This window comes from Cucurbita pepo, chromosome 17 (genome assembly GCF_057944985.1).
Source record: "Cucurbita pepo subsp. pepo isolate OVF chromosome 17, ASM5794498v1, whole genome shotgun sequence".
Taxonomy (NCBI): Eukaryota; Viridiplantae; Streptophyta; class Magnoliopsida; order Cucurbitales; family Cucurbitaceae; genus Cucurbita; species Cucurbita pepo.
The window spans coordinates 2,517,629-2,535,034 of record NC_141814.1 but is presented as its reverse complement, the minus strand read 5'-3'; the positions used below and the strand labels follow the sequence as shown (position 1 = coordinate 2,535,034).

General features: G+C 36.5%; 3 protein-coding genes and 1 long non-coding RNA gene across 8 annotated transcripts; 1 reads left to right on the top strand and 3 right to left on the bottom strand.

Annotated features, from left to right (window-relative positions):
• Nucleotides 1-395: 395 nt before the first annotated feature.
• On the bottom strand, nucleotides 396-3,230 carry LOC111778114 (uncharacterized). 3 transcript variants are annotated; one of them, XM_023657772.2, is made up of 3 exons: nucleotides 3,078-3,230; nucleotides 2,891-2,986; nucleotides 396-2,259 (listed from the first exon to the last, which is right to left on the bottom strand). In XM_023657772.2, the coding sequence occupies exon 3, from the start codon at nucleotides 2,248-2,250 to the stop codon at nucleotides 553-555; it is 1,698 nt and encodes a 565-aa protein (XP_023513540.2). In that variant the 5' UTR covers nucleotides 2,251-2,259; nucleotides 2,891-2,986; nucleotides 3,078-3,230; the 3' UTR covers nucleotides 396-552. The 3 variants fall into 3 exon arrangements, with proteins under 3 accessions (XP_023513540.2, XP_023513539.2, XP_086975022.1); XM_023657771.2 differs by having other exon boundaries at nucleotides 2,891-3,198; XM_087118896.1 differs by lacking the exons at nucleotides 2,891-2,986; nucleotides 3,078-3,230 and adding an exon at nucleotides 2,368-2,873.
• Nucleotides 3,231-7,742: 4,512 nt separating this feature from the next.
• Nucleotides 7,743-11,341, bottom strand: LOC111778084 (uncharacterized). Of its 2 annotated transcripts, none has more exons than XR_015413564.1 (4): nucleotides 10,844-11,341; nucleotides 9,255-9,488; nucleotides 8,710-8,892; nucleotides 7,743-8,618 (listed from the first exon to the last, which is right to left on the bottom strand). It is a non-coding gene; the product is annotated as an uncharacterized LOC111778084 (long non-coding RNA). The 2 variants fall into 2 exon arrangements; XR_002812473.2 differs by having other exon boundaries at nucleotides 9,255-9,362.
• LOC111778083 (RING-H2 finger protein ATL64-like) lies at nucleotides 8,396-9,795 on the top strand. Its single transcript, XM_023657729.2, has 3 exons — nucleotides 8,396-8,560; nucleotides 8,762-8,859; nucleotides 9,202-9,795. The coding sequence occupies exons 1-3, from the start codon at nucleotides 8,396-8,398 to the stop codon at nucleotides 9,530-9,532; spliced, it is 594 nt and encodes a 197-aa protein (XP_023513497.2). The 3' UTR covers nucleotides 9,533-9,795.
• Nucleotides 11,342-13,156: 1,815 nt separating the features above from the next.
• On the bottom strand, nucleotides 13,157-15,545 carry LOC111779181 (two-component response regulator ORR21). Of its 2 annotated transcripts, none has more exons than XM_023659266.2 (5): nucleotides 15,419-15,545; nucleotides 14,773-14,928; nucleotides 14,062-14,439; nucleotides 13,917-13,993; nucleotides 13,157-13,682 (listed from the first exon to the last, which is right to left on the bottom strand). In XM_023659266.2, exons 1-5 carry the CDS (start codon nucleotides 15,531-15,533, stop codon nucleotides 13,257-13,259), a joined length of 1,152 nt encoding a protein of 383 aa, XP_023515034.2. In that variant the 5' UTR covers nucleotides 15,534-15,545; the 3' UTR covers nucleotides 13,157-13,256. The 2 variants fall into 2 exon arrangements, with proteins under 2 accessions (XP_023515034.2, XP_023515036.2); XM_023659268.2 differs by having other exon boundaries at nucleotides 13,917-13,990.
• Between the last annotated feature and the right edge of the window lie 1,861 nt (nucleotides 15,546-17,406).

Sequence of the window (17,406 nt, the reverse complement as noted above, 5' to 3'; positions counted from 1 at the left end):
ATAGTGTGAACGATTATGCGTCCCTAATGATGAAGAGATCAAGTACAGTGCACCAAGGTAGCACAAAAATTATCCAAACATGAAGGCATGCTATTGGTAATCAACAATGAAATACATAGTTGAATATACGAGCAAATGTTTGATTTGTCAAAGGTGAAGACATCGAGGTAGAAGCTCTCAAGTTTGCTTCAACCTATGAATATACCCGAATGGAAATACGAGAATATGGTCATGAATTTCATTTCAAGGCTACCAAAAACGAAGAACGGGTCCACACAGTCATTTGGGTGATCGTAAGAGATAGTTCAACTACTTATTATAGTACGTAAATACATAAAAAATTACAACAATATTTTCATCTTAATTTCAATTAAATTAAGATAATGTTGGATAAATACAAGAAATATAATAGATTTAGACCTCAAAATCCATAACATACAAGGAAACTATATTCATACACTTAGGCAAAGAGTTCAAGAGAGAGTGGAAACTACATTATTGTTTCATTTAGCTTATGAAACTTAACATCCAAAAGGGTCTTCAAATCTGATCTCATTTCCTACTGAACAAGCTCCTTAGCTTCCCCTTTTCCAGTTTATCCAGCAGCTTCTTCGCTCCCGGCGTGTCCATCTCCGATAGTTTCTTCAGATACCCGATCGCGCCGTATGATATCATCAGCCTCTTGCATTTCCTGCTCGAAGACAGCAACCCGAGGCACGCGACGGCGTACTTCTTCGCTGTGTTGTGAGGGCTTGGATCGAGCAGTTGCACTAGATTAGGGACACTCTTTTCGTCTCTTTTGACTTCTCTGCAGTTCTGTGAAAGTGTCATGAGGCTTGACATAGCCTGTGTCGACACTTCTCGAACGCTGTTCGATTTAGCCTCGAGGAGTTTGATGAGAAGTGGAATGCATTCCGCTTCGCCTATTAGCTTCTTCATCTCTGGTGAGTTGCATACCCTGCAGATTGCTGATGCTGCAGCCTGCTGTGCGCCGAGCGATCCTGATTTTAGCACGTGTACTAGACGGGGGAGGAAGCCGAGCGATAACAGAACTTCCTTTGATACTGAGTTCACTAGATTCCTCAATGCCCCGACAGCTGATTCTTGAGGGAGAGGGCCGTCGAGATATGTCAATATGCAGCGGAGACCGCCTTCGGAGACGACCGATTTCCTTAGCGCATCGTTGCTAGCAGTGAGATTCTGCAGGCATTCAGCTGCATATTCTTTTGATCCCAACAGAATTCCACAATCCACAAGCCTGATCATCACCCTTATGATTCCTTCTTCAGCCAGCGTTTGTCGAACCTCGGGCACGACCGATATGTTCTTCAATGTACAAGCAGCAGCAGCCTGCGTTACAGAATCACCGGTCTTGCATAGTTCGATAAGAGGTCGAACCCCACCGTGCCCAACTATCGCACGAGCAGTTTCAGCTGACATCGACAATCTTTGCAACGAAATAACAGCCTTTTCTTTACCTACAGCACTACCAGACTCAATAAGCCTTATCAGAGATGGCAAAACACCCTCCGAAACAAGCCAATTTTCGCAACTTCCCGACTCCGCTAGCAAGCAAATTACGGTGATCGCCTTCTCCCGAATACACGGAGACGTTGCAGTGAGCAATTGTACTAAAGCAGCAACGTTATTCCGACCAAAGATCGACAAAACATTATCGTCATCCTCTTTAAGAATCTCGACAAGGCTATCAAGCGCTCGGTGTTTCGATTCCATGTGACCAATCTGCAGCCTAGCAAGCAGTTCCTTTATGCTGCTATAGTCAGTAGACTCCCACTGCGACGAACACCCCGACACGGACAGAGGCAAAGTAGCCTCACCGAGCACGCCCGTCTTAATCAAAAGGCCACAATCCCGCAAATTCAAATCCAATTTCCCGGACAACGAGTCGAGATCGCTCTGCATTCGAAGCTTGCCTTCGAATTTCTCCACAAGACAGAACTCAGCCAATTCAATGGCTTCCTTCAATGTCTTCAAAACAGCCTGCAATTGTTCCTTACAAAGAGCATTCTTCGAAAAACACGGATGGCTCGACAAATCCGACAACCGCGAAGGGAGCTGCTCAAGCTTCGAAACAATCATCTTCCACCTCCCAGGAAACACCTTAACCTCCATAGCCTTCTCCAGAGCCAGAGGAACAAGCTTCTGAGCTTGCAACAGCCACAATTCAAGCGTCTCCGCCGCCTCCGCCGCCCCACCGGAACCCCGATCAACACCTCCCTCTTCCACCATAATTCTGATCTGGGAAACTCAAAACAAAAAGGAAACTCAGATGTGTGGAAATGGAGCAAAGGAAGTGGAGCAGTTGCAATCATAAACAAGGAAATTATAAATTATTTGTGGAATTACTTTAAAGTTAGGCAACAAAAAACAAAACAAAAGCCAAATGGACAAAGCATAAAGAGAAGAGCATGGAAGAATCAAAGAAAGCCCCCACAAATCCCTCCAACAGAAAACAGCCGACACTGCTAAAATCCCACAAAATTTCTAATCTTTGCCCGACGGTGGACTGCAAATGATCAAAATCCAACGGCCCTCGTTTTGTTGAGGAAAAGGGTCAGCTGCTAACTTAGCAATATTTACAGTTTTAGCCCCATTTAAGAGAGAGAGAGAGAGAGAGAGAGAGAGAGAGAGAGAGAGAGAGAGAGAGAGAGAGAGAGAGACTTTCCTTTGAAGAGAAGGTAGGGGAAAGGGTCACAATCTATTTGTTCTTGGAAAATTCAATAAAACCCATGAAATAATCAGTAGAAAAGTAACATAATCGAGCTTCAAAGGCATTCAAAGCCATTAAAATGACATTTCTGCAGAAACCCATTTGGAAAAACCTCACATCGCATGAATGAAACAGAGAAACAGAGCATCAAGAACTAACCTTAAAGACACCGAAAACTGTAATGATCTTTGCAGTAACTTTGAATCTGGCGCAGTGTCAAGAAATTGGAAGAAACCCAGAAACAAAATTTGATTTCTCGAACACAAAACGGTAAAAAAGATTCAAATTTTTTTAAAAAAACAAAGTAACGGACGAAAGAGAGATGTGGGTACAAACAACAACACACGTTTAAGAATCAAAGTTCAATGAATCTCTCTGTTTCTAGTGGAAGCTTCGTGTCTTCTTCTCAGGTTGATTTGTGGAGAGCGAAAGAGAGGGTTGGAGTTGTTTGGGAAAAGGGAATGGAGATGTTAAATGTAGAACGCGATTGAGGATCGGACGGTGGATTGATCATAAGATGTCAAATATGGAATGTGATTCAGGATCGGACGGTGGAGAATGGACATTGTTGCAGAGAATCTAACCGTTGAGATGAAATTTGAATATGCTTTGGAAAGTGATGACGTGGCACATTTTGAAACGATTTCTATAATTGTGTTTACGTTTCTTTTTCTCGACCCACGTGTGAGAAGATAAATTTTCGGAAACCGTGAAGTGGTCAATGTGAAATTACGGCTGGGTCCTTGAGCATTTTGAAATTTTCGAAATTGCCACCGGTTTTTGACTTTTCAACTACATTGACCAAAATATATTTATTCGTTTTTTTTTTATGTGAATAATACTTTTTTTAGATAAATAATTATTTACAAATTATATATATATATATTATGCCTAGGAATTCATATCATTAAAAAAAAAAATTAGACTACTCTCGGTTTACATTTTTTTTTGTTCAAAATCCGAAAATAGGGTTACAATCCAATTCAATTATACCATAATATTAAAATTATTATGAAAATTAAGAATATTTGATGTTTGTAACGGATATTAGTGATGCATTGTGATTCGTAAGTGCCTCATATTTGAGTTTTATAAAATTTTAATTATTAATGTAACATTATTATGAATAAGTAGGAATTTTTAAAATAATTAAAAAAAATTCAACCCGAAAAACTAACCCAACCCAAAATAGAGGGTTAAATTTGAAACTTTATTCAATTTGCTCGAATCATTGATATAACTTTACCAAAATTTTTAGCTGGTTTAAAAGATTTTATTATTTTTTTTTTTTTGGGCGAAATATGAAAATTTAGAGAAAAAGTTAAAATCGTGGGCGTCGTTTTATAATTAAGAAAATGATTGGGGGGTTTTTTAAAATACGGAAAATGACGGGGCAAATAAAAAGCTGCCTACAAGCGTACTGATAGCAACCCGAGAGACTTTAGAAACACGTCCACGTCTACGGGAGGGCGCGTGAATCTAGACGCGTGGGAACACGCCCTCGGGCTTCGAACAACGTTGATGTGACGGCGTTCAGTGTCGGCTCGCTATCTCATGTAATATATATAATGTTTAGACAATAAATTAAAACAAATTAAATCGAGATAAAGTAATTTTATCAGATTAACTGTTTAAAAAATAGTATTAAAACTCTATGTAAATAAAGTAATTTTAACCGTTTTATTATATTATTTAAATTTAGATCATTTATTATAATTAAATAAATTAATTATATTAATTTTGGTTAATCAACATAAATTAAATAAGAGATGGAGTGAATTAAATAAATCTATTTCATTTTTTTTTTATTATTGTTCTACACTTTTATAAATCATTTGAAAATGATTGATAGTTTTATAATATGGATTGAATAAATACATATTTTAAAGAATAGTGACTAAATAGTTTTATTTTAAAAATAATTTTTGAAGAACTCCTATACTGTGGGGGCAATCTTCACTCTTAGTAGTGAGGAGTAACTAACATGACCATGTCGTAAGAGATGTAGGGAGATGCCAGAGTCATCCGGTGCCAAATTTGGATTCCAAATCTTGATCTAAATCTTGTGTCACGTAAGTTTTTGCATCGTAAATTCAAAGTATTTGTGTGACTCAATATTCAAAGTATTTGTTTCGGTCGCCATCATGAACACTTTAGAAACATTGTACATAGCTGCAAATTGTACATGGAAATTACAAGACTATGATTCTAAACAATTCGAATATCAATTTAAAATCGATTTTGAATAAATAAATATACCCTATGGAATGTGGAATGTAGAATATGGAAAAACACGTCTAGCAGGGTCTACATTTTATGTTCTAATGATTCGAATCTACGAGCTTTTTATAAAGTTTTTTTTTTTTGCTTTAACTCGAACATAAAATCAAATTAAAAAGAAAGTTATAAAAGGAATTCTAATTTTTCATTGTCCTCCACCTAGTTTTATTAATTGCCACTAAAATTTTTGTCAAAATAAAATATTATCTTACTTTATTTGAATCTCGCCATGGTTCAAAAAATTGAGTCTAAAGTTTATAATAAAAATTGAGTAAGTTTTTTGTTATTATAATTATATCTTAAACGCATAATTCTCTAATGAGAAAATATGTTTATAATTTAATTATAAACTAAGTCTCTCCTAGAACAATGAGACGATAAGCTCCTTGAATTTTAATCGATCTCTTGTCATGTAGTTGCTCATTCCGTTGTCTGGGTATCATATGTTGTCTCCATTTGGTCTTCTCCCTATGCAAGGAGGTTCACTCTTCACCGTAACCTTCTCTTCATCCTTGAGCATCAAGAAGTTGGACATTTTCTTAGCCAACATCAATACAGACTCTTCATCACTCGTGAATGTGAGGCGTGTCTCTCATCGTGCCACTCTACCGCATAATGCTAGTATTTTCCGCAAGCGTAGCACTTGATTATGATTTTAGCCTTCCAGGAGTTGGTATTGTCATGGATTTGTGAGGTTTTGTCACGACCTCCTCTGTCTCACATCCATGGGCACGACCGTGGCCACACCCATGACCTTTACATTTCTTGTTGTGGTTGCCATGTCCCTGAATAATTTGTTGCACCTTTCATTTTGTGCGAGCCACTCCTCGTGTGTGAGTAAGAGATGCTTCTCCTCCTCTCTATCGTTGTAGCCATGAAGTCTCTCCTCATGGACCTTAGGACGACCAATAACCTCCTCAATTGACATATTATTGAGCTCACAAAGTTGTTCAATGGAGGTAACAATCTGCATGAATCTCGAAGGGACAACTCAAAGAAACTTCTCGACGACGAAGATCTCCTCCACCTTGTTGCCTAAGGAACAGATGCCGGCAACGATCGTCGTCAATTTCATGACAAAGTCGTCTATTGACTCACCAACCTTCATACGAATAGCCTCGAACTCACCCTTCAAAGTCTATACTTTTGGTTCCTTGACCTCACAACTTCAACATCTACGGGATGCAGATCCAGAACTTGGGTTTTGATTATCCCGATGAGTTTCATGAGTAAATACGAACATAATTGAATGATATCCTAATATTTGAAGGTGTAGAGGAAATGTGGACATAAGAACTCAATTAATTTAAAGTTTGAAAAAGTATTGAAAAATCCCTATTGGATGTAATTTGAGGAATTAAAAATAAAATGCTTAATTAAAAGAATGTTAAGTGGAGTATGTTATGGATTATGAAATACCATAAATAATATCATGGGATGACTTGTTGTGCTTCCTATGGTCCAACGCAAAAGTAGACAACCATCACTTATCACTTACCAATTTTAGTTCTTAAATTTTGGATTTCATATTAATAAATAAAAAATGTTAATGAGTATGGTTTTAAAGGTATAATTACAGATTATATGGAATGATTTGTAAAGGGGAAATTAGGTTTTCTTCATCATTGAAATGTTCCAATTATTGTAACATTCCTACTTTTTTTTCTACTTTCCAATAATTTCAATTTTTAATAAAAATGTGCCCATTACTTTTTTATTTTATTTTTTTAATAAAAACTTTTTAGAACACGTGCTAATTATATTATAATTATCTAAATCATTAGCTAGAAAAAAAAAAAAAAAAGAATATGTAATATAAAGAATAAACGGAGATAGAGAATAAAAATGGACATTCATAAGATGTAAGATATTTACATCCACGATGTCGACTAGAGAGGTCCATAGGGTGGGGCAGGGACAAGGAAGCCTTCCCCGCCATTTATTCCATTCTCCATCCCTATTAAAATTTTCATTTATTTTAACGGAAATTGGGGCAGGAATTTCCCTCAGAAAATTTTTGAGGATCGAGTCTCCATCCCCACCACCTATTCCATTTTCCATTTGTTTTAGTGGAGATTCCTCTCGAAAAATTTGCGAGAATCGTAAGATCAACTTTAAAAATATATACCAAAAATATTAAATTTCAGTGTAAAGTTCCATAACTTTTAATTTTTATGGAACTTCCCTAGGGTAAAAAAGGATAAAGTTATAAGATCCATGAAAAAAAAATCATAATTATTAAAAAAAAAAAAAAAACATATATTAAGCCAAACATTTTTAATTCAGAACCAACTTTTGGTCCATTCATCCACTAAGTTCCATAAATAAATAAATAAATAAATAAATAAATAAATAAATAAATAAAAATAAAACAATAAAAAAAAAAAACATAAATAAAAAAACATAAAAATCTACCAAACTTCCTCATTTGAACCCAAATCAAACAAAAATAAAAAAACATCATTAATACAACAACAACCAAAACCTAATCAATCTGATTATCAACCAAACAACAACAACCAAAACCTAATCAATCTGATTATCAACCAAACTCCCTATTTCAACAAAAATCTTATTTCTGTCTGTTTCTCTTTTGAGCCTTTTCACTTTTGTTAGTACAATGTTCATCGAAGTAAAAGATTATAAAGACGTGTCAACTTAAGAATAATTTAGCTGCAATTTGTACCTATCATTACTCGAAACGTTAACTCAACTATAGTTTGCACGTATATTGACCAAAACTTCAAGAATTTATTTAGAAGTTTAAATCAATAAAATTGAAAAGATGGAGTTAAAATCAACTGCCCTCATGAACTTCAAGGATAAAAAGGTTAGACTAGATGCATTAATTTCTTTCTACACAGCCTTAATAATAGGCACACAGTAAACAAATAAATGAAGCCCAAAAGAAAAAGCGTGGACAAGAACAGTTGCTCCAGATAATCTCAGTGGTCTTATCCAAAAGTGGCCAAAACTCAGAAAGCAATCAAAGGAAAAACCCACAGATAAACAAGCATAATAGAAGGAGAAAGATCAAACCTTCAGATTCTGTTTAGCCTGCCATCGCTCGATAGCCCTTTGAGAAGAACAAGAACAACAAGAAGAAGAATCTCTTCAACATCGGTCTTCTTTTTCCACCGTTTCTCACTTTTTGCCGTCATTTCTGACACCATCTTTCTTCAATCCTTCGATAAGAAGCAGCCTTCTAAAGCTAAATGGACCCGCCACGACAACGATCCCAATGAGCAGAACAGCCGTCTTCTTTCCCTTCCATCCATTTCATCTTTCTTCACTGCTTTCCCCAATTCCCTTTCTTTCCCTCATCTAATTCTGCAGTTTCTGAGGTTTTTCCAGCTGGGGTTTTGAGATTTGAGGGATTTGAATATGCCGAGTTCTGGTATGAACTTGATTACCACTGTTATTGGGTTTGGAATGAGTGCAACATTCATATTGTTTGTCTGTACAAGAATCATCTGTGGTCGACTTCGTTCATCTCACTCCAATTCCCTCAATTACGAGATTGAATCCAGGGTTGATCTTGAGCAGCAGGTAAGAAATAATGGCTGCTTTTCTCTTAATCCGGATCTGCAGTGTGTTATTTGTATGTCTGTGGATCATGAATCTCATTGGTTAATCATCATATGGTATTCAGTAAAGTAGCCAAAGATTAGAATTGTACCATACTTCCATTGCCTTACATCTGTATGAAAAAATGACAAGTCTCTTGATTCTTTTGTTGTTTGATGCCAGCCAGAGGCTCGGGTAAGTGGTCTCGAACCGGTTCTCATAGCTGCTATACCAACGATGAAGTTCGACCTGGAGGCTTTCAGTTCTGTAGAAGATGCTCAGTGAGTACAACTTTCAATTCATTACCAAATTTCCTGCAGAAGAATTCATAGTTATACTTACTACAACATGCCAAGTGACTGACGGATAGATAACCTGTGAAATCTCAACGTTGGTTGGGGAGGAGAATGAAATATTCTTTATAAGGGTGTGGAAACCTCTCCAAGAGAACGAAACATTTTTTATAAGGGTGTGGAAACCTCTCCCTAATAGACGCGTTTTTAAAACTTTGAGGGGAAGCTTGAAAGGGAAAGCCCAAAGAGAACAATATCTGCTAGCGGTGGGCTTGGGCCGTTACATAACCTGACCTACTAAACTATGGTTCATTTTGCTTCATTTTTCAGGTGCTCAATCTGTTTGAGTGAGTATGAAGAGAAGGAAGTACTGAGAATAATACCCAAATGTGGTCACAGTTTTCATCTCTCCTGCATTGATGTATGGCTGAGAAAGCAATCTACCTGTCCAGTTTGCAGGCTGCCATTGGAAGACACTTTTAGAACAAAACCTGTAATACCAATGACAGTGAGCAGAGATCAGTCTTTTGATGGTTCTGAGATTTCAACAGATCATCATTCTCAACACTGGCTTCAACTTGGCAACACAAGCAGTCAAGAACAGCTTGAATCCGTTCCTGTAAACCCCACAGTTGGAAGAGAGATGACAACAAGACAATGAGTACATAATATTTTCTTGGGTTCACTGCTGAGTAGGTAGGAGCATGATTATATACAATTGGATATCACATACTTTGTACAAATCATTGTTTCCATATTTTTTTGCATTGCGTAGTGTAGATTCAGGCTTTCTAAAACTATGCAATGAATTCTCATAATGTTGTGGAAATTTCCATGAGTTTCTACCTCGTTCAAACATATATCAAATGAAAGTTTGACAGAAACTTGAAGCAATGAAGATTTTAACTGATGTCTAGACCAGAATGTTCGTTCCATAGAGAAGACCCTGTCACCGGCACATATTGAAGACATGAGATGCTTTAAATTAACTTATAAGATTGAATTCTACAGATATTTAGGGATGTAAACAATGTGAAATATCTTAATAAACTATCACATTCAAAGAACAATTTGGCAACTTGCAGATTTTTCTAGAAACTCAAATAAACAACAGATATTAAGGGTGCGAGTGGGATTGCAATTTTATTAAACCAGAAGTTTTCATCATCAATTTCTACATTTGTAGAGCTGCTACAGGCACGAAAGTAACTTACGAAACATAGGGTCCATTCAAGAAAATGTACTGTACCATTCAAAGCACACAATTAAGACTACATGGAGGAAAGATTAAGCTCAATGAAATCATTAATGAATCAAAATCTTCGTAGTATGCTAAAACTGCTTTAGGGATGGCGAAGTGTAACAACCCAATTCCACCGCTAACATATATTGTCTTCTTTGAACTTTCACTCCAGTCTTCAAAACGTGTTTGCTAGAGGAGGTTTCCACACCCTTATAAAGAATGTTTCGTTCCCTTCTCCAAGCGATGTGGGATCTCATAATCCACCCCCCTTCGGGACCCAGCGTCCTCAGTGACACTCGTTGCCCTCTCCAATCGATGTGGGATCTCACAATCCACCCTCCTTCGGGAACCAGCGTCCTCGCTAGCACACCGCTCAATGTTCACCTCCATTCGGAGCTCAACGTCCTCGCTGACACACCGCCCGGTGTCTGGCTCTGATACCATTCCATTTGTAGCAGCTCAAGCTCACCACTAGCAGATATTGTCCTCTTCGAGTTTTCCCTTTCGAGCTTTTCCTCAAGGTTTTAAAACGTGTATGTTAGGAGAGGTTTCCACACTTTTATAAAAAAAATGCTTCGTTCCCCTCTCCAACCAATGTGGGATCTCATAGAAGCATCCTAAAAAATTGAAGACCAGAGGAGTGGGCGATGGACATAATGCAATGAATGAGGCCTCAATACCCGACTATGCAATACAATACACGAGACAAAACAGTTAAGAGCAGTCAACCTCAGCCTTAATGTAGCAGTTGATCGCGCTCCAACACCCTGCCTATTTTTGTGAGAGAAAGATATCAGCTGTGATACTGCTCTTCAACAAAGCAATCCTTCCCATCATGCCATGTGGGGAAAGAAAATAGCACAAAACCGTTAACATATCGACTCTCGACAAAGGCACGATCGAACCCTGTTGGCATTGATACAGCTCAGATCTTCGGCAAAAGGGCTCACTTAGTAATCTAAGGAAGTCTAGCAGCCTCCAATGAATCAATATACGACCTAAGGAATAATTACTAGGGTCCCTCTCAATCCCTCTAAAGGTCCTATTATTCATGTCACCCTATAAACCCCACAACACAGAACACACACCCGCTTCCTACTAAAACTTTCGTTTCTCACAAAAAGGCAGATGGAGAAGGAACTCGTCAACCATCCCCTAAAACCTTGTGTGTCTAGCAAACTGAAAGCCAAGTACCTTAAAAAAGAGACTACAAACAGTCCGAGCAAAGCTGCAAGTGCAAAGAATGTGTGATCAAGGTCTTCCTCTACCCTCCGACAAAGAATGCAACAACACGGCTCAATCAGAGTAAACATCTTTCTCGAAAACTTATCTATGAAGTATTAACTCTTTTATGGATAACTTTATTTGAATTTTTACCTTCCATAGAGACAAAATAGTTTCAATCTTGATAAGCGTAAGAAGAACTTCAGAAACGGATCATCACAAGAGCAGAACCATAATGAGGCAAAGAATGTGCTCAGTTATCTTCCTAATGTAAATTGAAACACAAGGCTCCAATTGCCTCAATTTCGATTTCCACTTAACAATGCTAATTGAAGAATCAAAAGTTCTTCACAATGCCTACAACACAAATTGTAATGTACAGAACCTCACCAGAATGCTCGAGTTTCAAACTCGGCAACGTCAGTGCCTCACGCATGAAACTTGGAAACAAGGTCCAACGCCCGCAATCTCTCAACATCAGGATCGAAACCATTCGCCGCCGCACCAAACCGATTATCACGATGCACTCGTCTTTCCTCCGCCATAGCTCCCGCCGATGGTGACACACGTTTAACCCGCTTATTCTTAATAAAGCAACCCTTCATCTTCTCCTCCACCATTTCAATCGTGCCCTCGTGCATCGACTCGTCGCCGTAGTCGTTGAAGGCAGCGCTGGTTGCAGAGGAGAGGGAATTTTCATTCACGGAAGAATTGCAGGGCTCCTACCATGGCTTCCATCTTCCTTCTCTCACTATTGAGGGAAGAATTGCAGAAAAAAGCAAGATGAATGACGAAAGAATAACTACTCTCGAATGTTGTGTTAAAAGTCAAAATCCTTTTATCTTATCCCTAACTAATTCATCTACGAATAAATCCAAATCGTTTTATTTTTCACGTTTTTCATCTAGATCAAATGTGTGAGTTGTATGATCTTGACAAATGGTATCAAACTTAGGAGAGATTCACAACTATCTATGAAGATGAGAAGTTCAAAGATCCGAGATCAAGAAAATTGATGGATCCGATATCAATTTTTGTAAGATGTCGATTGGAGGTTATCTGTACCAAAAAAAAGTCTTCACAAATCATTGTCTGGAATGGAGCCAGATTCCATGACCACAGAACAATAAAATTTGCATTCGTGATGACGACGGTGGAGAATGGACGAAGAAGGAGGATAACGGATAAGCCTAAGCAAAAGGTTTTCTAACAAAGTTAGATCTGGTGAAGTTGATTACAAGACCAAGGTCGACACTGCTTGGAGTCATTCATCTCATCCCCGACCTCAATTATCGGATAAGCCTAAGCAAAAGGTTTTCTAAGCAAACGTCTATTGATATCACACACATATTTATATTAAGTGGGGCGGGACAGGACAATGAATCGAGCGGGGACTGAGAATATAATCTCATCCCCGACCTCAATTATCTAACGGAAAAAAAAAAATGTTCCGCACAATCTTCCCTCCTGCTTTTTTGGACTCTCTCGATTATTTTTGATATCGAAAAAACCTGAAACTCTTGTCGTGTTTTCGCCATAGGTTCGTGCAAATGATCGAAGATGGAAGTAATAGGGTTAGGATAAACTTTTCTATCAACCCACTCAATGATAACTTTGTGTCGAGACAATCTTTCCTTTGTTTTTTTGGCTTATCTCGATTGTTTTTGACATCGAAAAAACCTGAAACTCTTGCAGCGTTTTCACCATAGTTTTGCGCAAATGAGAGAGAGAGACGAGGGAGGAAGTTAATGAAAGTAATGAAGTTAGGATAAACGTAAATTTAGACATCAAATATATCGATATTAACTTCATCATCATATGACCTTACTCGATACCCACCTCGCATCTTCCTTTTATTATCCCGAACAAATTAGCTATGGCAAAGATCATCATGAACATAAACAATAGTAAAGTTTCTTTAGAAAAGTAAATCATGAACATCAAGAACTCCATCAAGTTCTTCATCAACCGTAAACATGCAATGTCCTTGTTCTTCCACCATCGTTGAAGTCATTTCTTTTCTATTACATTCAAACCATTGTCGTCTCTCTTGATCTTCTAGCGATCGTCGTCGTGTAGAGTTCATCGAACATGTCTGGCTCGTAATCACCTTAGAAAAACAACTTTCCGAACTTACCACATCACAACTTCCCATAAGATTGGAGTTGATAGAAGTTGAAGATAGATTGTTGCACAGTTGAGGTTGAGTTTCTTGAGGCTTAGCCACGAAAATATCAACATTGATGGGCAATTTCGTTCTGTGGTTAGGAATCTGAACTGTCTCGAAACTCTCAAAAATTTTCTTTTTTACATCTTGATCTCGTTTTAACGAGAAACGAAACTTCTACAAGAGAAGAAAACTAGTTATATTATAAATTTGCTTCATAGTATCGGTTCAGTCCTTAGACTTTGAATTATGTTGTATATTACATACAATTAGGTCTATTGTTGCTCGAGATATAAAATACTAACCAGACACTCCCGTAATCATAAATTTAATAGTCAATTTAAAATTTTGGAGTATAGATCGAAAAATTGACTCTAATTATAATAATTTAACCCAGAACAAAACTTTTACCTGTAAATGACTCGAAACGTTTTCTTTTCTTAATCCCGGAACATTCATGAGTTGAAGTATCTCCTTTGGATGAGCTTCTAAGTTAAGAAAAACAAAGTTAGACGATCTTTAATCTTACGAGGACGAGAAGAAAAAAAACACTCACTATCAACTCCCAATGCTTCAATGGCTTGCAAGAATGTCTTATGCAATTGTTGAGTCCAAATTAGCTTTGGCTTCTTCGGCCCCGTTGATTCACTACCATCTCCTTCTACCTGTCGAGTACTAACTTCTTCGTCGTGTTCTTTCCTTTTGGTCTTTTGGGATTTCTTGTCGGTACTCTTATCTACGTCATTTTCATCGGTCGATTCCTTTTGAACTCGATTCGATGTTCTAATAGAGATGGATCGTTCTCTTCCTCCGATAAATAAAAATTGCCAGAGATCTTTTATGTTTTTCATGGTGAGTGGCTTTACGAGACACAACATAGCTCCTTTGAAGAGGCAACCCAACTTTACAATCTCGTTGTCATCGGTAGTCATAGCTAAAAAAAAAAGACAAACAAGGTTAAGAATGCGTTTGAAAAAGGAAAATGCAATTAAGTGAAAATATTATTTTTCTTGAGAATTCTCGAGAGGAGTAGTCCCACAATGACTCCAGGTGTAGTTAAATGTGACTCAAATGTCGAACAATAGTGTACTTTGTTTGTTTGAGGGCTCTAGAGAAGGAGTCAAACCTCGATTAAGGGAAAGCTATTTGAGAGCTCTAGAGAAGGAAAGGCTCAGGGGATTGTGTACTTTGTTTGAGGGGTCCAAAGGAGAAAGAACACTGTCTCTATTTATACGAAGATTTCGAGACAGAAAAATAAAAAACTTACCAACAATTGGCAATGTGGATGTTTGCTCCATAATCTTCTCTAGGAGTTCATATCTACCCATATCAGGCAAATGGGTATCTGTTAAAATGAGATGGATATCATTTTTTCTCTCTTTCACTATCCTCAATGCGTCAATGGCGCATTTAGCCGTCACAGCTGCCCACAGAAAAAATAATAATTAATTAATTAAATTAAAATCTACCATTTTTATAAATATTTGTTCAAAAAATTAATCATATTTGTTCAAAAAAAAAATAATAATAATAATAAATGATAAATTAAATTTGGGTTAAACCAAATTTATTGTTTTTTTTTTAAATATGAGTTGAAATGGAATAATAAATCTTAATTAAATGATTTGATTGGAACAATTTAATTAAATTATTTTAGTTTAAAAATTTGTACTCAACAATTGGGTCGTGTCTACAAAATATCCTAACCCGATCTAAACTCAACTTATGAACACTCTTAACATTCTTAGTTCTCATTTCTCGCTTCTATTTTCTAATTTTTTAGAAACATAAATATAAAAATCGTTATTTTATCATTAACTATGAACAAAATGAAAATTACATCAAAATTGAAAATCATGAACCAAAAAAATACTTTTTCAAAAAAAATTGAACAATAAAATACCAAATGTTACCTTCATATCCACATACTCCAAGCATTTTGGAGACAATTTTTAGAGATGTAGAATCATGATCAACCACCAAAACTCTGAGTTCTTCGTATAGCATCCATTTTTTTGTCAATTCCATCCTCCAAGAGAGAGAGAGATTATAGAACATGAATGAATGTATAGCTTATGTTTTATTTAAATGATGGATGCTCTTAATGGCATTTGTTGTAAATTAGGCATCCTAAAACTACAAATTTGGCATGATGTTTAATGCAAAAGAAGACTACCATATATGTTCCTTTTTTTGTTGTTAGGGATGTTTTAATTCATATGTGACCAATTTGTTGAATACCAATTATATTTGAACTATTGTACGAGCATGATCTGTATTCTTCATCATGTGTTCGTCGTATAGTGTTGTGTCCTGGTGTGAGATTATGTATTAGTTGGAGATGAGAACAAAGTATTTCTTATAAGGGTATGGAAACTTCTCCCTAACAAACTCGTTTTAAAATCGTGACGCTGATGACGATACGTAATGGGTCAAAGTCGACAATATTTGACAACGGTGGGGTTAGGCTGTTACAAATGGTATTAGAGCCAAACACGGGGTGGTGTGCCAACGAGGACATTGGGCTCCCATGGGGAGTGGATTGTGAGATTTCTCATCGATTGGAGAGGGGAACCAAGCATTTCTTATAAGGATGTGAAAACCTCTCCCTAACGGATGCGTTTTAAAATCGTGAGGCTGACAGCGATACGTATCGGGCCAAAGCGAACGATATCTGATAGTGCTAAGCTTGGGTTGTTACACCTGACCTGTTGATCGTAAGAGATTATGAAAAACCCTAGGATCAATATAGTTAGGTTACAGTTCCCCTCTGATAGCAAATCGTTACTTGTTATGGACTCAATACAACCCATCGTATTAGGTAATTCTTATTTTTGTTTAGTTTCATGGTTTCTCATATAGTGTTCAGATTGGTGAAGAGAAATATGTCTATTGTTCATAAGAGATTATAGAAAACCCTAAGATCAGTATATATAGTTACGGTCCTTGCTGACCAGTAGTTTCAAGTAACCCTTATCTTCATTTAGTTTCATGTCTTCTCATACAGTGGTGAGACCTAGTGAACAGAAATCAGCCCGTTGATCATAAGTAATTATGGAAAACCCCAAGATCAATATTTATACTTGGGGTATGGTACTCGTCTGATTACAACAATACGACCAAAAGTTTCAAGTAATTCTTAACTTTGTTTAGTTTCATGCCTTCTCATACAGTGGTGAGACCTGGTGAGCAGAAACGGACTCATTGTGTTGCTAACTCAATTCAATACAGCTATATAGTTTCAGATAATCCTTATCTTTTTGTTTTCTTTCGGGATTAGATAAGTCTTATCAGGATTGTTATAAAATTATTTATTTATTTTTAATAGTTGAATAATGATGTATTAGATATTCTTAAATGAAGTGTGTAATAATAAATTTCCATGTTTAGAAAATTATTACCATTTTCTTATTAGGAAGGTTGTTTGATTTTTACTTTCAACATGGTTGGAATCAGACAAAATTAATCATACATTTCTTGTGCTTTCAAATTTGCTCAATTTTCTTCCTTTTTTTAATTCAGCATATATATTTATTATTATTAAATAATTACTAATTTTTTTATAACCAATTTTTATTTTCAACTGCCAAATGTTAAGAATAATGTTTTGTTTTTTTTTTTTTTTACTGTTTTTTATTTTGTTTGGAAAATGGATAAGTTGTTATTTTTAAATAATAACTAATTTTTTAATAAAAATTTATGTCTTTCAAAATCTCTCTTTTTCCTTATAAAATTTTATTTATTTTCAAAAAAAAAAATATATTCACAAAATTTTATAATAAAGGTGGGGCCGACCGGCTTTCTAATTACAAATATGTTAATTTTTTCCTGATATATATCCTACCACATTATTGTCTATTTTACCCTATTACGTACGGTTTTAAAATGCGTTTGTTAGAGA